The sequence below is a fragment of the Asterias amurensis genome, chromosome 3 (assembly GCF_032118995.1).
Source record: "Asterias amurensis chromosome 3, ASM3211899v1".
Classification (NCBI taxonomy): Eukaryota; Metazoa; Echinodermata; class Asteroidea; order Forcipulatida; family Asteriidae; genus Asterias; species Asterias amurensis.
This window is the reverse complement of record NC_092650.1, coordinates 28283616-28308136: the sequence shown is the minus strand read 5'-3', so window position 1 is coordinate 28308136 and position 24521 is coordinate 28283616. Positions and strand designations below refer to the sequence as shown.

Here is a 24521-nt window from a genome sequence, read left to right as displayed (position 1 = left end):
AGTGTCTTGGTGATGCACGAAGGCAGGGAGCTCGGTGAGGCGTGGTAACCGTGGAGCCTTGGGGGCAGTGTGGGGGGGGGGGGGGGAGTGTGCTCACTGAACTGTTTCAGTATGATCATGTTACAGGGGTGTGGATCATAGGGGACTGAGGGTATAGAAGACCCAAAGCAGTCTAAATAAATAATGCTGTGTGGCCTAGGTGACTGAGGGTCAAGACGACCCAAAGCATAAGTGGTTGGTGACTAAGTTGGTCACGGGGTGGAGGAGGGGGGGGGGGGGTGGGGGTGGTAATATGAATACTAAGTTGAGGGGTTGGTTCCTAGTGAGTGACCGCGGATATAGAAGATCCGTTGGTCGGGAGGAGGGGGAGCCAGATGTCACAGATGAGAAAGCTAATGTCTTAAGCCAATGAGATAAATTATGTCGGTATTAATTCAATTATGTGGGATAGCACTCCTGGAGCTCCGTACCCAAAATCGAGTGTGAAATGTATTGTAAATGTCGCTCTCAGTAATGTTTACACACAACCTGCTGAGTATATGGGCCCCCCTGCCAAAGACACTGTAGCCTATACACAGTTCAGATCCACTGATTCGGTGCAAAGATACCATTGGATAAATACAGTGACTTAGAGCTACCGTAGCTGGGTTTGTTTTAATTGGTCTAAGGTCACCTCGGTTGGCCAATCATGGAAAGATTACTTCGGGACGTGTGTGGTACGTATTTATAACACCCCTTACTGATGGCACTCCTGGAGCTCCGTACCTGGGACCTGGGTAAATATAAATTATAAAACTTAATAGAGTGTCAAGTTATTGTTTGCGCGTAGAAACACAAACCATGGAGCAATAGTTACCTTCCACTTTCGTCAAGTAAAATTAAAACCATATACCCATAAAGTTAAACTAGAGTAAAAGGGTTTTCTTCCTAAAAAGGATGGGGAAGTTTATTCTTGTGATTTCTAGTTATGTTTTGTGTCTGGCCTTTTTTGGAGAAACACCAACATGGGCTCGGCCAGCTGAAGACGAAGTGAAAAATCTACCAGGAGTTGCTGGACCATTGAGTTCTAAACAATACTCGGGCTATCTGAAAGGATCAGGGACCGTCAGACTCCATTACTGGTAAATGTTTTCTTCTTTATAGTTAATAATCAATGGTATAATTACAAACAATTTAGCGTAAAATATGGGGTGAAGAATGAAGATTTACAAACAAACAAATGTCATGTAGGATTCTGTGTATTTTCTAGTACTACACTCACTAGCTACATCCACTCCAGAGTACTTCCTAGAAACTAATTAATAAGGCTACCCTGTGAGCAGGGGAGCCTTATTAATTATAGTTTCTAGAAGTACATCTAGAGTAGACCCAGTAACTGGGGCGCTGTACTCCTTTTCAACAATTTTTGACTTTATCTGTCGTACTAGCGCCCCAGGGAATGGCACAGAATTTTAACGAATACCCAGTTTTTCGCGACACCCAGCCACAAAAAATGCCTCAAAATGACAAAAAGACCAAACAAACTAGCTCAAAAATCGCCTACTCTATTCTCGATACGTCTAGGATGTAACATCAGGCATTTAATTGTACTCACGATCATTTTTTAAACTCCAAATCGATGATTTTTAACTCCGCATCGTGGAGCGATTGACAAGTCTGCGATTTTCGGATGTGTATGGTAACGAAACATGGCGTCGCGTTGTGGGTGGATGTCCATCAACGGCTGTTTAATGCTACACTTGTTAGAGGCGTTGCAGCGAATGCTATACATTGTACACGGGGATGGGTACAGGCGCTGCAGCTAGCGAGTGCCCACGTGCGTTCAATCATGGGCAACGTAACTTACACGGTGCCGGGTTGTTGGAAAATTATCAGAAAGGGGGTGAAAGGTTCTCAGAAAGGGAATATTGTCTGAAAGAGGGGATTTTTCTGGTCTGAAGTCTGCTGGATGAAGCTGGATGGTTCTGGATGAAGTCTGCTGGTCTGGATTTTTCTGGTCATCGCCCTCCCCCCCCCAAAAAAAAGAAGGAAAAAACGAAAAAAAGGGGAAAAAAGATGATAAATAAATAAAAAAAAATTCTACAGTGACACTGGCAGCACTAAACATTATAAGAAGCAATTTAACCATGCACAAAAATCGTAGGCCTAGATGAAGTACAGCGGTTTTTATTTATTTATCATATTTTTCCCCCTTTTTTTTTTCTTCTTTTTTTGGGGGGGGGGGCGATGACCAGAAAAATCCCCTCTTTCAGACAATATTCCCTTTCTGAGAACCTTTCACCCCCTTTCTGATAATTTTCCAACAACCCGGCACCGTGTAAGTTACGTTGCCCATGATTGAACGCACGTGGGCACTCGCTAGCTGCAGCGCCTGTACCCATCCCCGTGTACAATGTATAGCATTCGCTGCAACGCCTCTAACAAGTGTAGCATTAAACAGCCGTTGATGGACATCCACCCACAACGCGACGCCATGTTTCGTTACCATACACATCCGAAAATCGCAGACTTGTCAATCGCTCCACGATGCGGAGTTAAAAATCATCGATTTGGAGTTTAAAAAATGATCGTGAGTACAATTAAATGCCTGATGTTACATCCTAGACGTATCGAGAATAGAGTAGGCGATTTTTGAGCTAGTTTGTTTGGTCTTTTTGTCATTTTGAGGCATTTTTTGTGGCTGGGTGTCGCGAAAAACTGGGTATTCGTTAAAATTCTGTGCCATTCCCTGGGGCGCTAGTACGACAGATAAAGTCAAAAATTGTTGAAAAGGAGTACAGCGCCCCAGTTACTGGGTCTACATCTAGAGCTAGAGAGCTTTTCTGTATCCTTAAACTACACCGTCCTGTTTCCAAGGTATTATTATGGCTTTTTCATTAAATTGGAAAAAAAAAATGATGCCATATAATAATAGGCAACTGAGTTTGGGAAAGCAGGGTTGGCTTGTGCGTAAGCGCTCGCGTCTCACCAAAAGGTGACCCTGGTTGGATTCCCGGTCGAGGCCATATAATGTGACTTGAGTTGTGCGTTGGTTCTCTGCTGGTGCCACAAGGGTTTGCCAGACTATCCGGTTTTCCTCCCTGACCTCAGGAAAAAACACTTTCGATCTAGGCTGTGCTCTGCGGTCATTATGGGTTGATGTCGCTGGCAGCTGAATGCGCCCTTGCATGCCTGCTTCTCGAACACGTTGTAGCCGCGTCCTTCGCAATTCAGCTCTAGCTGCGAGTAAGGATGATTAGCCCCCCAAATTATTATTATTATTATTATTATTATATGGTTAACAAAATATGAAATTATGAAATACTGACCACTGAAGGGAAGACTAACTAAACCGAATGGGAAATATGTTTGTTGATAACGCCTTGAACACAGACTAAACGAAAAAATTGTGATTTTTTGAAGAAAACAAACAAACCTACGACACCCTGGATTCCCAAGCGCTTTCCCATTCAGGTACTGACCGGGCCCGATGTTGCTATAAACTTGATTATCGGACGTGAACCATACCATTCAACGCAACAAAGTCGTAAATAAGCCCAAAAATGTATTTTTGAAGAAAATATAGGCCAGGCCTACAAATGCAAAGTGTGACCGTCCGGTACACAGAGAAGGAGTCATAAAGGAAGGTCATACAAATTTGGCGTTAACTTTTCAAATGTAGCCCCAGTCTTGATCTATCCGATGCCCAAATATGAATTAAGCTATACAATTCAAAGACTTGCATTTTAGCTAATAGCAATTGGTCACTTTTTAAACTTAAAAGTCTTGTAGTTCCACACCTGACGTCAGCATGACGTAACTTGAACGGTTTTCTCTCCTTATTATTATCTAACTGTGAAGTTTCAAGTTCATACGAGTTTGGGAAAGGTGCTTTTGTTAGCATACAAGGGACGCTGAGCAAAAGAAGTATTAAGAAAAAAATGGAAAAAAACTAACAAAAATAAGAGGTTTTCGGGAAGTGTTCCAAACACCTAATTAAAGCCATTGGAGCCTTTCGGTACAGAAAAAAAAGAAAAAGTTCACAGATTTACAAATAATTTACAGGGTTTACAGAAGGTAATGGTGAAAAACTTCTCTTGAAATATTAGTCCATGAAATGCTTTACTTTTTGAGAAAACGATAAAACAATATAAATTCTCGTTAGCGAGAATTACAGATTTTTTATAAACACTTGCCATGACACGGCGAAACGTGCGACAACAGGAGTGGGTTTCCCCGTTGTTTTCTCCCGACTCCGATGACCGATTGAGCCTAAATTTCCACAGGTTTGTTATTTTATATAGTTGTGATACACTGAGTGTGGGACTTGGACAATACTGTTTACCGAAAGTGTATAATGGCTTTAAAGACACTGGACTGTCGGACACTATTGGTAATTGCCAAAGACCAGTCTTCTCACTTGGTGTCTCAACACATTTGCATAGAATATTAAAACAAACCTGTGAAAATTTGAGCTCAATTGGTTGTTGAAGTTGCGAGATGACCCCCTTGTCACACGAAGTTGTGTGATTGCAGATCTATGTTTGATTTCGAGACCTCAAAATCTAATTCTGAGGTCTTTAAATCAAATTTGTGGTAAATGACTTCTTTCTCATAAACTATGGCACGTCAAAGGGAGCCGTTTCTCACAGTGTTTTATACTATCAACAGCTCCTCATTAATCGTTACCAATTAAGGTTTTATAATAATATTTATTTTTAAGTATTTACCAATATTGCAAAGAGTGTCCACTGCCTTTTACCTATGGTATTCATTGATGGAATTAGGGAATAACAGCGCCAGCCACCAACCAAGGTCATTACAATGCAGTGAAGACCGGGTACGAACACTGTTATTCCCATTAATAAATTACCTTTTCTAGCGAATTAAACGGCTAAAATTGTCCAAATTTTGTGACTTTTCTCTCGGCGGTACTTCCAGACATGTTCAGGGGCCATATTTGAGCTTTTGATGGTTCCCATCTCTTTCGTGCGTTAATCACCCACATTACTGATCTTTGAGACCAGTGACTCTTTTAAATAATGATCTGTTCAGCGCCTTCACTGGGGTCAAAGGAGGCAAATGATTGGACGATAGCTGTTCCTTGTGCATTAAAACGCGCGCATGAGCTTGGCACATGTTACACGCGCGCACTCAAAATTGATTTATTTTTTAGCGCGCGTACGCGTAAGTGCGCGAAGTTGCAATGAAACTAACAGTGATATAAATAAGCGTGCGATACAGTGCAACGCGCAAGGTTTACACAATGTATGCTGATTTAGTGGCCACTTATTCGCTATTTTCCAAAGCCGGTCTTTATACCTCCGTTAACACTCACACGTGACCGGGTTTTGACCAATCAGAGACTTGAAACCGTCCAAGGTATTTATTAATGTGTATTAATACACTTTCGGTACAGAAAAAAAAAAGTGTACAGATTTACAAATAATTTACTGGGTTTACAGAAGGTAGTGGTGAAAGACTTCTCTTGAAATATTGTTCCACGAAATGCTTTACTTTTTGAGAAAACATTAAAACAATATAAATTCTCGTTAGCGAGAATTACAGATTTATTTTATACACATGTCATGACACGGCGAAACGTGCGGAAACAAGAGTGGGTTTTCCCATTATTTTCTCCCGACTCCGATGACCGATTGAGCCTAAATTTTCACAGGTTTGTTATTTCATCTGATACACGAAGTGTGGGACTTGGACAATACTGTTTACCGAAAGTGTATAATGGCTTTAAAAAAAAAAAAAAAATTAGTTGCCTGTGTCTTCCGGTATAAACATTTACCAAGTGGAATTCCGTAGGTGACCGCTTAGGTTGCACTCTGGAATACTTCACTTTCATTTATGTCTTTATTTTGACAGGTTTGTTGAATCACAAACGGACCCTAAGAATGATCCAGTTATTCTTTGGCTGAATGGAGGACCATCTTGCAGCTCCTTAGAAGGCTACCTGAGTGAGCTAGGACCCTACTGGGTAATGTAGACTTTATCTAGGGATTGGGCAAATGGGGTTGGGTACTGACCCTCTGAACTAGGATTTTATAGGCGGATGGCTTCGTTAAATCAGTAGAATGTTTTGGGTTGAGACAAACTGCCTTGCACATCTACAGCTAAAACCAGATGTCAGTAACTGGGCTGCCTGTACATCTTCAGGTATTACCAGGCTATGTCAGTAACTGGGCTGCCTTAACATCTTCAGGTATTACCAGGCTATGTCAGTAACTGGGCTGCCTGTACATCTACAGGTAATACCAGGCTATGTCAGTCACTGGGCTGCCTGTAAATCTGCAGGTAGTACCAGCTATGTCAGTAACTGGGCTGCCTGTAAATCTGCAGGTAATACCAGGCTATGTCAATAACTGGACTGCCTGCACATCTACAGGTAATACCAGGCTATGTCAGTAACTGGGCTGCCTGTAAATCTGCAGGTAATACCAGGCTATGTTGGTAACTGGGCTGCCTGTACATCTACAGGTAATACCAGGCTATGTCAGTAACTGGGCTGCCTGTATATCTGCAGGTAATACCAGGCTATGTCAGTAACTGGGCTGCCTGTACATCTACAGGTAATACCAGGCTATGTCAGTAACTGGGCTGTATGTACATCTACAGGTAATACCAGGCTATGTCGGTAACTGGGCTGCCTGTACATCTACAGGTAATACCAGGCTATGTCAATAACTGGGCTGCCTGTACATCTACAGGTAACCAGGCTATGTCAGTAACTGGGCTGCCTGTAAATCTGCAGGTAATACCAGGCTATGTTGGTAACTGGGCTGCCTGTACATCTACAGGTAATACCAGGCTATGTCAGTAGCTGGGCTGCCTGTATATCTGCAGGTAATACCAGGCTATGTCAGTAACTGGGCTGCCTGTACATCTACAGGTAATACCAGGCTATGTCAGTCACTGGGCTGCCTGTATATCTACAGGTAATACCAGGCTATGTCAGTCACTGGGCTGCCCGTATATCTGCAGGTAATACCAGGCTATGTCAGTAACTGGGCTGCCTGTACATCTACAGGTAATACCAGGCTATGTCAGTAACTTGGCTGCCTGTACATCTACAGGTAATACCAGGCTATGTCAGTAACTGGGCTGCCTGTACATCTACAGGTAATACCAGGCTATGTCAGTCACTGGGCTGCCTGTACATCTACAGGTAATACCAGGCTATGTCAGTAACTGGGCTGCCTGTACATCTACAGGTAATACCAGGCTATGTCAGTAACTGGGCTGCCTGTACATCTACAGGTAATACCAGGCTATGTCAGTAACTGGGCTGTATGTACATCTACATGTAATTAGCCCTATTGTTTTTTTTCTGTTTGCAATAAAACAAAACTGTTGTACTTCAGAAATAATTATTTTTGACAAAAAAACTTTCTAAGGCCTATTCTTTTTTACAGGTTAACAGCTATGGCAACAAGACCTTGTCTGTTAATGAGTACAGTTGGACTAAAGTTGCTAATGTCATATTTCTAGAGTCACCGGCAGGTGTTGGTTTCTCATATAATGAGAATAAAAACTACTCTACAGATGATGATCAGGTAATGCATACATTCATTAGGTGTTTGTAGCACACATTATGTTAATAAGGTGATGCATATTCATTCCGTGTTGCCCAACTTAAATGCTAAAAAGGTGATGCATTTTCATTAGCTGTTGCAAAACATTAATGACAACACAGTAAAACGTAGTCATCATGTGTTGCACAGCAAGTTGCAACGCATGATTCAAGTTTTGCATCTTTTCATTGGATCGTTTTATTCCCTAGTCTTGATAAAGAAATGAAAAGTTCTTGCATATTCATGAGTCAAAACATGTGCTTATAAATGTTTCAACCATAGCTATTAAAGTGATGATTGTCATCTGTAAATTGTTCTTTTTTTTCTTGTAGACGGCAGAAAATAATTTGTTGGCCCTTAAGGATTTTTTCCAGAAGTTTCAAAACATGGCAAGCAATGAATTCTTTATTGCTGGGGAGAGTTATGCTGGCATTTATATCCCAACCCTTGCAGTGAAAGTTATGAAAACACAGATTAATTTCAAGGTAAGATGGTTGTAATGTCAATATGTCCTCATTACTAGTTGAAACACATTGTAGATTGGAATTCAGGTCCAACAGGTCAAACCACCAATAATTGCAAGACCACTGGGCGCACTGAGCATGCCCAGTGATGAATAAGGCTTGTTTGAATCTTGTAAAAGAAAAAGCTCATTAGAACATCAATTAAGATCCAAACCCATCCATGTAGTAGCACTACAGCCAAGTTTGATGGACTTATTTTGTTTTCATGACAGGGGTTTGCTATCGGTAATGGCTTTGTAGATGCTAAGGTTTTGAGTGAAACCAAAGTGGAGTACGCTTACTACCATGCCCTTATAGGGGAAAGGTGAGATATATTAATTATATTTCCTAACTGAAGTTATGTATATAGAAAGGTTTGCGGTATAAAACACCATGTAATAATGACTATCTCTAATGAGTTGGGGTGGTTCTGAAAAGAACCGTTGGTTTCAACATGACGTTTCAATCAGTATGCTCTGATCTTCTGGAGAAAGCAGAATTTATGTATGAACATTCCTGAGTGTCTGGTCATTTCTACTGTACAGACTTTGCCAGGGTGAACACAGGTTGGTCAAAGTAATGACTGGATTTGTCATGGATTCAGAAATTGTACAGTTTGTATCTCAACATCCATGCTTGATCATACCAGGAGAGGGGACTTCTCAAAGAATAGAGGAGAGTTCTTTTGTCTTTTGAATGCGCTATTACTACCCATCTAACATGTCTAAGCACCTCTCGACTGGAAACATAACACGTATGCAATCTCGCAACGTCTTTAAAGTTTAGGCGTAGCAGCTGTCTGGAAAGAGTGTGCTTTTCCTTTCCAGAAAGGTGGTATTATACACAGTGTATGCTGTATGTTTTGTATCAGAATTAACAATCCCCCATACTTCCAAAAAATGAGAACTCATTGAACGTGTCTTTTACACTGGTCTAAAGTCTCCGTGGTGTGAGATAGTATTGTTTGTTTGCTTAAAATTGTGTTTTTATCTAGATATTCAGATGATTCATGATTGTTTTATATTCCATTCATTTGGTGCTTAAGTAGACTACAACCTGCAAAATAGAAATTTGAAGTGCACGATTATAATACGCCATTTGGATTTTTTTTCGATTTACTTATAAACAATTACAAACTCCGGAGGGCACCTCGGCTAACATTAATTAATAGACCCTTAATAGGAAGCCCTGTGCTAAAAAAGGTGCTTTTGTTCGCCGTGTAGAACACAACCTGCAACTAAAGGTGACCTTGATATTTTACACTAAGCTACCTGATTACTAGTTATGTCTTTCTGGTGATGTATAGTCCTAAAAAAAAATTGTAAAAAATATGTTTTTCTCATTAAAGACCTGTTTGAACGATTATGTCAAGTCGTAAACTTTGCTGAAATTCACTTAAAATGTTTTCAAAGAATAGGGAAATCGAGTCATATGACTATAAAAGGGATTCAATTGTGTAAAAAAACAACAATTTTGAATGCCCTTATCCAGGGCTTTTAGGAGAGATTTGCAAAAAGCCCTGTTACGTAATCACTCTCAAAACGTCATCTCTGGGAGCTCAAATTTGTTAAGCCGCTTTGTTGTAGCGTGGAGGCATAACAAAGCAAGCTCCCAGAGATGACGTCAGCGGCATTGTCCTTTGACACGCGCTCTCAATGGCAGAAGTGTTTTTAGTTTTTCAAAACCTTTCGGTTGGGGCCTGATTTTTTAATCGATAATTACGAAAATTTCAGTGTACACATATCAAAATGACATTAAAATGGTGAACAAGTGCATTATAAACAAGTTAAAATACCATTTCCGTTGAAAACATTCCGCTCAGGTAGCTGTTTAACATTTGTTTAATTCATCATATTATGTAATTTTCTTTTGTTCATCTGAGCACTTACAGACTTTCTTTTGAATGTGTTAAGCGCTATATGAATGCATTCATTTTTTTTAGCCATAATATAAATGAAGTTGTTATTTTATATAACACCATATATGAAGTCACTTGGTTGTTTGTTTGATTTTGACAGCCTTTGGAAAAGGTATCAAACAACCTGTGGGTCAAGCAGTAAACCATCGACTGAATGTACTCAATTAGTAAGTAGGACTTATTCAGTATTGTGTTTCAGAAACTCTTATATCCCTGTCATATTGGTTTATTTTGAATTCTGCAGAATCTTATTTTATAATTAATGATGTGATTAAATTTAGATTTTTTGTGAGTTGTCAGATAATGTATAGTTTGGCAACTGATAGTTGCACTATACAATGATACAAAGACTAGGAATTAAAACAAAAAATCTTCAAAACTGCACTTAACAGAGATACATTTAAAATTGTTATAAAAAGAGAAAAAGAAAGAATATATGACAAAGATGTCCAGGCTAGTGAATTGTGTTTTCTTTTCAGGAAAAAAAAAAAAAACCTTCAGTACAATTGCCACGCAGTAAATCAACAAATTGCTTTTAAGAAATGTGGTATTGGAAATCACACAATCAAAAGACAACTTAACAAAAAACAATTTTTGAGGAGTTTACAAAATTGTTAAAACAGCCAATAAAGGATGATCTCAAATTATAGATATTACAGTTTTCTAATAGCTGCAGTCCATATGAAACATTAAAAAATATAACGAGTCTCTTACCTCTTGTTAAAACATGGTAAAAATGGGTTTTTCTCCAGAATGCTCCAAGCCAAATTTCTGAAAAACATGGGGTCAAACAAACCCGAGCAACAAAAGAATCGTGATGTCAGTGGCTGCTATTTGATGTGGAAAATAGCGCCCTCAGTTTGCTTAAACTGGAGAATAGTGTTCAAACACAATTAGGGGAAATCGTCTCTGGCGTCAAGGGTTCATTATAATAGATAAGCCGTTTTTTACTCTCGGCTGAAAAAGCTGCGCGGCCGGGTGCATTTTGTACTCGAGTTATTTATTACTAAATGCAAATTTTGAGAGTAAAATGGTTATTAACTGGTATCTACGATTTCTATTTGGCCATAAAGAAGGTAATAGTTGAAACATTGAGATCATCCTTTATTGGCTGTTTAATACCTTTGTATATTTATTGAAATGTTCTTGGGACTTTGTTAACATGTCGTATTAAATGAAAATACTTCAATCCTATTGAGAATTAATAAATTAATTTGGATTGATTAATTTATAGAAGCGGGAGATTAACGAGCTGATTGAGCACAGTGGTATCAATCCATATGATATAACTGGTGATTGTAACGGGAGTTATTCTAACTCAGAATTAGCTTCAATCTCTATATTGGACTTCATGGATCCTGAAGCCTCAGTGGGGACAGTGGTAAGAAACAAGTTGGTTGTTCTCTTTAATTTCAAAATAAGCTGATTAACCCTTTGCGCGCTATCGGCGACCACAGTCGCCGAGCTTGTTTATTCCCTGCACGCTGTTGGCGACTCCAGTCGCCCAGCAGTACTGCGAGTAAATAGATGAGGAATTCTGGGAAACTATTGACCCCTGACCCTCATCCAGCTGCATGTATCTAGCTATGCATGTATGCAACGATATTGCGTCTGGAAAAAACGATCTTTTGTCCCGAATTTTCTCACAATTTTCGATCAAAAAGCTAAGACAAAAGGGGGACACAATGGACGTCCATGCAGCATTTCTGGAAAATTTTCAGGACTCGGACTCCAGAGAATCAGACTTTGAAGAGCTTTTTCCAAGAGATTCTGATGTGTTGAGAATGCTGTATGTGTACTTTGTACGTGTGCTGTGTATGTGTCAGCAATAACGATGTATATGAACACGACAATGGGTCTGATGGCCAGCAGCGATGGGTCTGGATCGGGCGATGGCCCCGATCAAAATCGACAACAACTAGGCTTGGCGGCCGGTGATAGAATAGTGGTAATGAAAGAAGCGTATCTCGGTTATTCTTTATCCAAAAAACATAATGTTTACTGCATTAGATGGGAAATAAAATACTGAGTATAAAACTTATTTTGCAATTTAGCCCAAAACACTTTCTTCACAGAGTAAAAGTCTTGAGAAAAAATGTATGTGCGTTTTAGTAGCGCCACACAGGAAATTCAGCACCAGGGGAATACTGTGTGTACAGCCTCGTAGCGTGCTAAGGGTTAAATGAGGATTTAGGTAAACTGGTTAAGTTCCTGATTGACCATCTGTAAATTACAGAATTTGAGGTCATTCCTATTTTGTGTTGATAATAACCTTGACAATAACGAATATTTAAATCAATTATTTATTGTTTTCAGAGTAAGAAGTTTCCAGGGTATAGGATTCCATTCCTTCCTTGTGTTAATAACATCGATATTGAAGAATGCTTAAATTAATTATTTATTGTTTTCAGAGTAAGAAGTTTCCAGGGTATAGGAGTCCATTTCTTCCTTGTGTTAATAACGTCGACATTGAAGAATACTTAAATCAGCCGGATGTTAAGACAGCTCTACATATTCCAGACTTTGTCACTCAGAAGTGGACTCTTTGCAAGTAAGTAATTTGAAGGCTTGTGTGGTTTAAATCAAAGATTTAGTGATGAAACTTTTAAGATTAGTGTGAACACTTTTAAGTTTTCGAACTTATCTTAAAAGTTTCAATTAAAATTGTTTGATATGGCTTTTTTGTCATTGTTTTCTGAGTTAGTCTGAGTTGAGCAGTTTGGCACAATACAAATACTCTTGATTATTGTGTATTTAGTTATCTACCGTAGTGGTATGTATTTATTTATTCGTCTATTTAGTGCTGTTTTCCTGTTTTGTTCTGTAATCTTGTAACGGGCACATCCGCCACAAGCCTCGGCTTTTAGGATGATGCCTCCATGTGATGTGAATGTGGAAATAAATGTTTATTGATTGATTGATTGATTGATATTGTTGTTATTGTTGTTATTATTTCAGCATGATTCACGTTAAACAACCCTTTGGTTTTACTTCTATTGCTAGCCCCCAAAATAAGAGAATGAGAAACAGTCTTTATAAAAAATGTTATATATTCTTTCTTTGCAGTCCTGCGTTGGCAGCCATTTACACAAAGCTATACAACACAACAATACCATTATTCCAAACTCTACTACCGAACTACCGAGCCCTTCTTTACAACGGAGATGCAGACATCGTATGCAACTTTCTTGGTGATCAGAAGTTTGTAGAGGAATTAGGACAACCAGTCCTTGGTAATCGTAGAGCCTGGAGGTATAGGACTCAAGTGGCTGGATTTGTTAAGGAGTATAAGCAAATAACCTTCATGACAGTCAAGGACTCTGGTCATATGGTACCACAGGTTACCCCTGGACCAGCATTGCAAATGATCACCAACTTCCTAAACAACAAACCGCAATAAAATGAATTGATGTCAATATCTATATGAGGCTTTTATTTTTATGATAACTTTTGTATGTTTTTATGCTGCCTTGACAGATAAATTTCAGCATTGATGACATCATCAAAACTTTAAAGGAACACATTGCCTTGGTTCGGTCTATTAACAGCGTTTGTAACCGTTTGTTATAAAATGCATCTGGTTGGAAAGATGTTTTAAAAGTAGAATTCAATGATCCACACAAATTTGCCTCAAAATTACCTGGCTTTCCTTTAACTGTACGAACTAAAACATATATGGGGGTAAAAAATTTGACTCCCATAAATGGCCGACCGTGTAAGTCGACGAGGTATAAGTGAACCGTGCAATTTTGAGGTATGTTTGTTTGGACCATTGTATTCTACTTTTAAAACATCTTTCTACCCAAGCTCAAAGACAAACTTGACCGATCCTTTAAGACTAAAGTATCCACATCAGAATTGTTGTGCTTTTATGAGTACATCATGTTTGTGTTTCAAAATAATGCTTTAAAAGTGTCAAAGAAATATTGGCCTATTCATTGGAAAATTGCTCTGTTGTTTTTGTCTCAAATAAATGTACAATTTAAGTTTTGTAGTCCTTTATTGCTCAGCAATATTGTTTTTTTAGGTAACCAATTTCTGCTAAGCAAACTGTTTCTGTGCTTAGCTTTTCATTTGGGCAGATGGATGAAAGTTAGTTCTACTCTAAATGCAATCATGTTTATATTTATGCTATATTTTTGATTATGATTACAATATAAATGTATATCAATGGTTGTAACTATTTGGCGTAAATAATTCTATGCACACATTGTGAAACGTTATATAATAATTCACAGAGGCCTTTGAGATCTTTCAGAAGGAAATATTAAATTTATTCAACAATTTCACTGTCCTTAATCCTCTGGTTAAAGTATCAGTATGTATTGGTTAAAACTTCTTTTTGATCTGTTAACTAAAAAGTAACTAGTGATGAATAAGGTTTGTTGTTTGGTAGCGAAACCACATTAGAATTTATAGATGGGTACAGGTTCTAGTGCTGTAGTAGGGCTCAGATAACAATGCTGGACTTACCCCTTGCAATTTTTTCTTCTTCTAATTTTGGCTCAAACTTGAAACAAATACTGGACTTACCCCTTTATTCATTTATGGGCTGAAAATGGACCAGTTTCTCTCTATCATTGTATATTTTATTGGTCTATTTATGGGCTTAGAGGCTTTTCGCATTAGGCGCTTTACAAATGTTGTTTTACTATTTTTAATATGGGCTCAAAATGGACAAAAATGCTGGACTTGCACTGTGACTGTACCCCTTGTGATTTTTTCAATTTTGGGCTCAAAAAGGACAAAAATGATGGACTTACCCCTTGTGATTTTTTCATTTTTGAGCTCAAAATTTACAAAAATGCTGGGCTTACCCCTTGTGATTTTTTCAATTTTGGCTCAAAATTGATAAAAAGCTGGACTTACCCCTTGTTTTTTTTTACTATTTGGGCTGAAATTTGATGAAATGTTGGACTTAACCCATATTTCTTATAAATTACAATATTGCCATTTTTCTTAAATAACCAATCATTTTTTTTTGGGGGGGGGGGGCTGAAAACTGATTAAAATGCTGGACTTACTTACCCCTTGTTTTTTTTTTTTAATTTTTGGACTCGAACTGAACAAAAATGCTGGACTTACCCCTTGTGATTTTTTCAATTTTGGGCTCAAAATTGACATAAATGATGGACTTACCCCTTGTGATTTTTTCAATTTCGAGTTCAAAATTTACAAAAATGCTGGGCTTACCCCTTATGATTTTTTCAATTTTGGGCTCAAAATTGACATAAATGATGGACTTACCCCTTGTGATTTTTTCAATTTTGAGCTCAAAATTTACAAAAAAGCTGGACTTACCCCTTGTTTTTTTTTTACAATTTGGGCTGAAATTTGATGAAATGTTGGACTTAACCCATATTTCTTATAAATTACAATATTGCCATTTTTCTTAAATAACCAAATCATGATCTGATAAGACACACTCCATTCATTATTTTACTGTTATTGAAGAATATCAAAATTAATTAAGTAACCTACAAATTGTGTAAAGCAATTCCTTTTGATTTAAATACGTTTTTAAAAGGAGCCCAGCTTTTTAAAACAATGTGCCTTTTAATTTGATCTAATCAATAATGTGAATTAAATTTCACTTGAATCTCCTACCTTCCTGATGTTAGACTACTGGGCATTCATTGTAAATGAAAGGCCTTGCTGTCATTTTGAACTTATACTTATACATGTACATAATCACAAATTCTTTGTCGACAGAGGCTTCCTGCTGTTTACTTTACAAACACTATAAATACCTACGTAGTCTTATACTTATTATCTGGAATAATATTACAGTACTGTAAGAAAGTAAAACATTCATGAAAATCATGATGAAAGTACTAGGCAAGAAAGAAGAAAACTTCAAGCATTATGAAAATAATCAGCAAAAACTAATTGTGTGAAAATCTTTTACTCAGCATATTATAATAATTTTAAGTATTTTTTTTTTTTTTCATTATAGCAAAGTACAAAAGATTCCTTATTAATTGGTATAAACAATCCCCTTTTCATCAGTCAGTATTACTCTAGTTCAGGCATTCATTGGCAACTCATTTTACATCTTTTTATTCGGTGTTGAATAAATAAATAAACTGTCTAACATAAAGCTGATATACTACATGTTCTTTTTTCGTTGTGAGTTTGAAAATTCCACCCGTCAAGTCTGTTTACAAAAACATTTTAGTTAGAATCGCATTTGCTACTGATGGTGTCCATTAGATATTCAGGGTGACTCTGTTGTATCTACCCAGTGTTTCACCTCGTGGACCCTGGTTCGAATCTAACATGTGGATTGGGTTTTTTATTACCTACCCAATCGCATTAGTTTCTCCAATAAGATTTACATCCCACATCTAAAACATCTTTATTGAGTTCTGTAAAGGTTGGTGCGATGTACACCTAAAAAAGCAAGTGAAAACTTGAAGTGATCACTTCGAAAGTGATGAAAGTTTAACTTCAAGTAAATGTTCCTCTGCAGAACAGAAGGTGAGACAAAGAAATTAAAGACGACCACATCAATACTTCACATTCCATAAGTAGCCTGATCAAATTCTTTTTTCAAATTTATATTTAGAAGTAAAAAGAAAGAAACAAAATATATATATTCACAGAAAAGAGAAGTAAAAGTCTGCTGATGAAGTCCTTTAAAGAAAATGTTCATCATCTACATTTGAAGGCACCTAGATTGATTTAGTGTTTTCTTCCCCATCTTTCTTCCTGGGTTTTCAGTCCCTGCCTAAATGCAAGGGTTTTTCACTATTTGGAGTTTTCCTTCAAGATCTAAAACCGAGTCTTCTTCATCATCTTCTCTACATAGGTATCTTCCAAACTGCTTTTTAAGATCCCTTCGTTTCATAACCCCAAAAATTGAAATAAATTCAATGAAATATTTATGTAATAGTTTACTGCCAACTGTTACATTACATATTCCTATTAACTAATCTAAGCTTATTGTGGTTTATTATTTAAGAAGTTGGTAATCATCTGCAACGCAGCACCAGGAGTAAACGAAGGAACCATATGACCAGCATTCTTAACAGTCATAAATGTAATCTGCTCATATTCATGTACAAAACCAGCAATCTGCTTAGCATGAATCCAAGGCCTACGTGGTCCTAACTCTTTCTGTTGTAAGGAGGCAACAAACTTCTGATCACCAAGGAAGTTACACATCATATCGGCATCTCCGTTGTAAACGAGTGCCCTGTGCTTTGGGAGTAGCATATTGAAAAGATCCTTCATGGTTTGATACTGTCTCTTGTAGTTAGCACCAACAACACCACTGAAAGAAGACATGACAAGAATGTATCAAACATAAAATGAGTGTCATCAAGTGGGAGAGGTGCTCCACCAACAACACCACTGAAAGAAAACATGACAAGTTGACAAAAATGTATCAAACATGAAGTGAGTGTCATCAAGTGGGAGAGGCGCTCCAGATTTAGACAAGATAGCATTGGTGTGGTTCAACAGTTTCACAAACGCTAAAATCATACTGAAAGTAGGAGGCAGTTAGTATCCAATGTAGGCTTTTGTAGTTTGATAATAGTATTGTGCTCATTATATATGCTCATAGTTTGCCAAGAAAAGGATATTTTCCAAGAAAGTGTCGATTAAAAAATTGCACCAATGCACTTAGGCACCTTAAAGGCAGATTGGTAATTACTCAAAATAATTATCAGCATAAAACCTCACTTGGTATCAAGCAATGGGGAGAGGTTGATAGTATAAGACATTGAGAAAAACGGCTCCCTCTGAAGTGACGTAATTTTCGAGAAAGAAGTAATGTTCCACAAATTCGATTTTGAGACCTCAAGTTAGTCTGAAAATCAAGCATCTGAAAGCACACAACTTCGTGTGACAAGGGTGTTTTTTATTTCATTCATATCTCGCAACTTCGCCGACCAATTGAGCTCAAATTTTCACAGGTTTGTTATTTTATGCATCTGTTGGGATACACCAAGGGAGAAGACTGGTCTTTGACAATTACCAATAGTGTCCACTGTCTTTGAAATGACTTGTGACTTGGGCAATTGAACCGGGCAGGTAGAGGTGGGTCAGTTAAACTTCCCAATCAGGTTGGTTAAGTTATCTGGGGGGGGGGGGGAGGGAGATCTTCCTGGGCGGTTTGCACTGGACTTGTTTACCAACAATAAGTTCAATGTGAACATATCTTACCTGCAAATTGCCCACTTGCTAACATTGTTAGGTATGTGTAGGGCTAGTCTGACCTCAGCAGTATTCAAATATTGAGTCTGAGGTCCAGCATCGATGCAAGGAATGATGTTATTACTATCAAAGCTGACAGACCCATTGCCTTTGGGGTTCTTTAGTGCCTGGAAATCACAACAACAAAAGAAAATTGATTAATTGAAAAGTGGGTTAAGGATTCAAGTCAACAGTAAGTATAAACCATTTAACAAACCTAAAAGTAACTCTCGTTAAGATTTTACCACTGTACCTTCATTTATTGTGAAAAGGACTTTTGTTTTTGACTTGCCTGGACTAGCCCGTCGCTGTTATTACTCGGGTGACAGTTAATTTCAAACCAAGACCTTTTAATACAGCTTTAACCATAGCACTCAAACAATCAATATTTGCATACTATGGTTTTTCCTATCTTGTAATTTTAAATGTTATGCAATGCTGTGTTAGTCTGGGACGAAACTTGTCCCTTCTAAAATTTACAACTGAATGAAAATATTTAAAAAATGAACATGACATTTCAAACTGCCTTTTTAAAGCCACAGTTACTTTCTTACCTTAAGAAATGATGGTTCAAAGAAGTGTTTGAGAAAAATGTGTTGTTTCTGAAGTGAAGAATGACCTGGTACTCCGCCAGCACAGTCACCGGTGACGTCATATGGGTTGATCCCAATACCCATCATTGTATTCTGAACGGTTATTGCCTAGAATGAAGACAAAAACAATTAAGAATAAGTACAAATTCATAATTGTCTTGACTTTTTGTTTGTGTTCTATATCGTTGAGCCTCAAGCAATATGTAAGGTGCATACATTGCACTTGAGAAGTGTTGTAATATAATCATTGTCTTTAATTTTGATATGATTGCTCCTATCACTTGATAAAATAAAGATGCAAACACATTGGTTTACAGGAAACAAAATAGAAATAAACAATGACCCAAACTCAAATCTTATAGTTGTCCATTATACATGTAGTTCTAATACAATCAATTCCAAAAGGCAAACCTTACCAAGTCTTGGCATTGTTGGTTTGGTGGTGCAGCAAAGTTACACTTGCAATCTTTACAACAGTACTGCTGTAGCTTGGCCCAAACACTACAAAAGAAATCAAACAACCTAAATCAATCAAAGTACTTGAAAAGTTGGATCAACATTTATCTTATCAAGAAGTGTTCTTTGTACGTCAGTTTACTGGTTTGCTTCTACATGCTATTTATTCTATTGTACCCAAGACTTATGGACAACCAACTTTTTAGTTCTTACTGTTATTGGATAGATCTGTTAAATATTTCACAGATCAAACTAACTTTCACCACTCAAGTGGGGAACTAAAAAACTACCCAATCTCCAAAACCTAATTGAAGGACTTTTTCCTTATAATTTCACAGCTGAATCTTTCTTATCATTTGATATTTGAAATAAAAAGACGATCCCCTTAAGGTGATCCCTCTGCTGCCACATTCACTCTCCAGAAGGTATTATAATCTTGGTTGTGATTCCTTGCTGCACAGCGTGCCTGCACCCCAACCAAAGATACTGACAAATAAGGGACACCGCTAACATAGGGCTGAATAGCCCAGATGGTAGAGTGCCGGCTCATTAATCTGGAGGTCGCAGGTTTCTACTGGGGGCAATTTGTATTTACTCAACATAAATATCTGATTTTCTTCACAGTTTTCTTCAGGTGTGAACATTTTGTTTATTTCATAAACATGATTACAGAGTTTTTCCTTCAAGTTTCACAACTTATTATTTGCAAAGTTAACATCTATGAAAAACTTATTTTCTTCACAGTTTTCTTTAGGCCTGAAGAATACAGAGCAAAGATCTTGTAGTAACTTACTCTTCTCCAATGATAGCATGATAGTAAGCGTAGTATACTGCAGTATTGGTGTTCAGTACTGAATCTAGAAGACCATTCCCAATTGCGAAGCCCTGAAAGTCAAAACAATAAATCAAATGAAATTCCTTCAATAAACTGATTAAACCTTTAGGATAATTAGTAAAATCATGGATTTATTTTTGTCTACCATAAACTATAGGAAACATGCATAAACTGATATGGACAGTTATATCTTTCCAATCTCTTCCACATGTCTTAACTGAAACTTTCTTCTTTACATAGAGTATAACTTCTGCCTCCACATTTGACAGACCATGAGGAAGGTGTGTTTTGTCTGAGCAGTTAACAGCACCCGACTCAAACTCTGGTGTTTCTGATCAGCAGAGTGTGGGTTTGAGTCCCGGTCTTGCTTCAGATTGTGTTCTTTAAAAGCGATACACTTAACCATTATTGCTTCCCCCTTTGGAATGGACGTACAGCAAGTGGTCTAGTGTACTGTGTATTACACAACAAAAAGAACCCTCTTTTATGGCTAAGAGAAGAGGTTTGCCGGGTGTTTCAGGCAGTGGCAGTTTGTAAACCTGTATAAGGTGCTAAAGAAATTGGCCTCATAAAATAAAAGATCTATCATAAAATATTTCTGCTTTTTCAAGCCATTGAGTACCTCTATTGAGTATTCAGGAGCACACTGATCAAAACATGGAGTTGTCAACCACCGGCTCTTTCCTGACTAACACTACTCCAAAGAGATTTAAACATGTTGCAAACCACAAACTTCACTAATTACTTCCATCATGTAAAGTTTTAAATCCTACTTACAATATTAACAATATTCTAATCATATTCTAAAAACACAAAGTGCACTTGCCTTTCAATTAATCATATTTGGATAAGTTATTTCTTTACCTGGAAGTTGATGGATGCATTAGCCATGACTCTAACGGACAATGTTGGAACATAAAATCCTCCATAGCTCTCACCAGTAATGAAGAAAGGTTTCTTGGCCATGTTTGGAAACTTGGCAAAGAAATCAAGTAGTGCAAGGTAGTTGTTCTTAGCAGTCTGGGGTAAACAAAAAAGAAGGAAATTCAAATGTTGTAAATCTTCACACAGAAATTTTAAACACAACGGATAACTTTTAACTCCTCTTGAGCAGGTAAAAATAACATAGTTCCTAAGTTCTCTCAGTGCAAGTGGCTTCTATGCAGAACCTGAAAAGCATCAGTTTACTTTTCTTTATATAAATTTGCCAGTGAAGGGTAGATAAACCGATTATCTTTATTCATGTTACCTACATGTAAATATATGCGACACAGTTAACCCTTTACAGTAAAAACTACATACAAAATGTGACTAAACATAAGCCATTTATGCATCATCAAATAATGCACCCTGGGCTTCATTGGAAAAGTGACCACTCCTAGTTTATGATAAAACTATAATAATGGTCATCATATGGAACACACTGTTGGTTGGTCATTTTGTCCTTTTGTTTGTGGGTTCATACTGGGGTTGCCTGTACTGTTTTCACTGGATAGCTAGCAGGGCCCAATTTCATAGAGCTGCTAAGCACACAAATTTGCTTAACATGAAATTTCTTCCTTGATAGAAACAGGATTGCCAACCAAGTTTTTATTTGTTACATATTGCTTATTACTGGCATTCCGCTGTTGTTTGCTTATCCTGAAAATCACGTGGAAATTTAGTTGGTAATCCTGTTTTTATCAAGGAAGAAATATCATGCTAAGCAATTTTTTGTGCTTAGCAGCTCTATGAATTGGGCCCAGGTACAGTTCACCTTTCACTAGCCATTCAGCTTGTTCACTGGCCCCGGCTTTGAGTTAACCCACGGCACCCACAGCCATAAGCCTTTTTGAGATATGGCTGACTAAATACTTCAACACTATAATGTTTTGGGTAAATTTGTGTGTATACACCCAAACCAAACAGTACACTCCTATCACGTCAGCCATACCTCAAAAAGGCCCATTGCAGTGGTGCCCCGTTCTTTTGCTTTGGTGCCCTCTCTGCAAGGTTCAAATACAACTTTACATTTTCCTCATAAAAGTGCCCCTACAGGAACGAAGTTCAAGGCCGGCTAAGAGTCCAAATATCACATTAAATAGGGATGCTTTTTAACATTGTACAAGCCAGCGTGTGCCCATTACAGGAACAAAGTTCAAGGCCGGCTAAGAGTCCAAATATCATATTAAATAGATGCTTTATAACATTGTACAAGCCAGCGTGTGCCCATTACAGGAACAAAGTTCAAGGCCGGCTAAGAGTCCAAATATCATATTAAATAGATGCTTTATAACATTGTACAAGCCAGCGTGTGCCCATTACAGGAACAAAGTTCAAGGCCGGCTAAGAGCCCAAATATCATATTAAATAGGGATGCTTTTTAACATTGTACAAGCCAGCGTGTGCCCCTTACAGGAATGAAGTTCAAGGCCGGCTAAGAGCCCAAATATCATATTAAATAGAATGCTTTATAACATTGTACAAGCCAACCAGACGATTTGGAGAGAATTCTAACTGGTCCTGAGGTGTTTGAACTAGCGTTTGGCCAGCGGACCACACTGTTAATTAGGAGAACCATGGGTTTCCCTATGGAATACATCCCATAATACTGATTATCATAAAAAATACCTCATTGTCACTCGTGGTGTAATTCTGATCATCAGAGTATGAGAACCCAACTCCTGCTGGTGCTTCAAGAAAGATAACGTTGGCCACTTTACTCCAACTATTTGGATTTGGTGTTAGAGTTGTTCCATCAGGATTAATCTGGAATATAAATGACATTAATTGTTCAATTCAATTCAAATCAATGTTTATTGTCCATAAAATAGGAATTTGCTTCTCAAACATACCTACATAATTTATTATGCAATTAAATCACAATCGGTGAGTCTGTACAAAAATGCAGTCATTATAGGCAATCTAAGACAGAGCGAGTAAAACAATATTAAATATTATTCATAGAGAATCAAAGCATACGTGCATGTAAAACAAACAAGCCTGCTGATCTGTATGTGTAAAACCAAGCATATATTATTCTCTACTTCAGGGGTTTGCCCTTAACTTGTTGAGTGACAAGCCTGCAGGATCAGTTTACTTGTCATTTCAGTAGTCCACAAGCCTTTTCACTAGTCCATACTTCATATGAAATAGGAATGCTTTCCAACACTGACCTAGCCAGCCGGACGTACCACTTGGAGAGAATTTTGAATGATCCTTGGGTTTTTCAATGGGCATTTGGAAAACGGACCACTGTTTTTAAGAGTCAACAAAGTCCATCAACATGCTACTATATATGCACTGCATTGATATAGGTAGGCATTTTGGTTTTATTATTTTTTTACCAGATATGGTCCAAGCTCAGACAAGTAACCATCCAAAGAACTGCATCCTGGTCCACCATTCATCCACAAAACTAATGGATCGTTCACAGGATCTCGTTCAGATTCTACAAACCTTCAGATTCAGGAAAATAAAATAGAAAACAAGTTGTTAAACATTCCAGTATCACAAAATGTCATCAAATTGCACATTGCAAAGTAGTTGTGATAATCGAAACCCTCCATTCTCTCAAGGGAGAGAGGAGGGTTTAATTACTCCTAGAACTATGAGGTTCATTATTCCGCTATCGTCTCCATGAACGACAGCGAAACAAGGAGACGTTAGCGTGGAGACAGTTTGCGGAACGAACCTCATTGTTCTAGGAGTAGGTTCAATTATCAAAGGTAACTGCAAAGGTTTTTAAACAGCAGTCCCATTCTTTCTAGCCACTGGGCTTTTATCTTGGACTGGGAGTGCCTTTGATCTTGAATGTGTCTTTTACAATTTCAAATTCCACCCCACCTAAATAGAAATAATGTATAAAACAGACAATTTTGCTGCTCTAAAATTAAAAATAGTCTCTATTTTAATTTAATTAGTCATCAGTTTCGTCTTTTGGCTGAGCACCTTTGACAAACAGTGTTTCACTGAAAGTTGCCCATGGTCCATGGATAAACAATAAGTTTATCTATAAATATTAATGTACACCTTCAATATTAATGTAAAGCATTATCTTCTACTAAGGCTAAGCGCTAAGTAGACAAGTAATATGGCTTTTCATTAAAATACTGTTTTCTTTGCAGTGCAATGCAACACAATAAAATGAGTGTTTTGTTTTTACCAGTAATGCAGTTTGATCGTGTTGGAGGCGCTGAGATAACCGGAATATTGCCTCGAAGAAAGTTGCGGATTAATGACACCAGGCAATGATTTCACTTCCTCTTCAGCTGGTTGGGCTGAGGTGAAACACAACACACAACCAATAACGAGAAATAAAAGAGTATTCATCTTCAGCGAAGACCAAAACAGTTCTACTTCCCTAAAATGCCGACTTCACTATATACTCGACAAACACAGTTATCAAAAATGCCGTGTCAAAACTCCGATCCTCGATCCCAAGCTAAACGATTTTCCTCGAAACCAGGATAA

The 24521-nt window shown here is 37.8% G+C and overlaps 2 protein-coding genes across 2 annotated transcripts; one reads left to right on the top strand and one right to left on the bottom strand.

Annotated features, from left to right (window-relative positions):
* The first annotated feature begins 631 nt into the window (after window positions 1–631).
* Window positions 632–16097, top strand: LOC139934663 (lysosomal protective protein-like). The gene is made up of 9 exons (XM_071928996.1): window positions 632–1121; window positions 5857–5968; window positions 7404–7544; window positions 7895–8047; window positions 8299–8390; window positions 10084–10150; window positions 11218–11364; window positions 12395–12534; window positions 13050–16097. Exons 1-9 carry the CDS (start codon window positions 937–939, stop codon window positions 13381–13383), a joined length of 1371 nt encoding a protein of 456 aa, XP_071785097.1. The 5' UTR covers window positions 632–936; the 3' UTR covers window positions 13384–16097.
* On the bottom strand, window positions 15414–24473 carry LOC139934662 (lysosomal protective protein-like). Its single transcript, XM_071928994.1, has 9 exons — window positions 24214–24473; window positions 23396–23507; window positions 22680–22817; window positions 20934–21089; window positions 20028–20119; window positions 19195–19279; window positions 18740–18886; window positions 18156–18313; window positions 15414–17259 (listed from the first exon to the last, which is right to left on the bottom strand). The coding sequence occupies exons 1-9, from the start codon at window positions 24378–24380 to the stop codon at window positions 16926–16928; spliced, it is 1389 nt and encodes a 462-aa protein (XP_071785095.1). The 5' UTR covers window positions 24381–24473; the 3' UTR covers window positions 15414–16925.
* Between the last annotated feature and the right edge of the window lie 48 nt (window positions 24474–24521).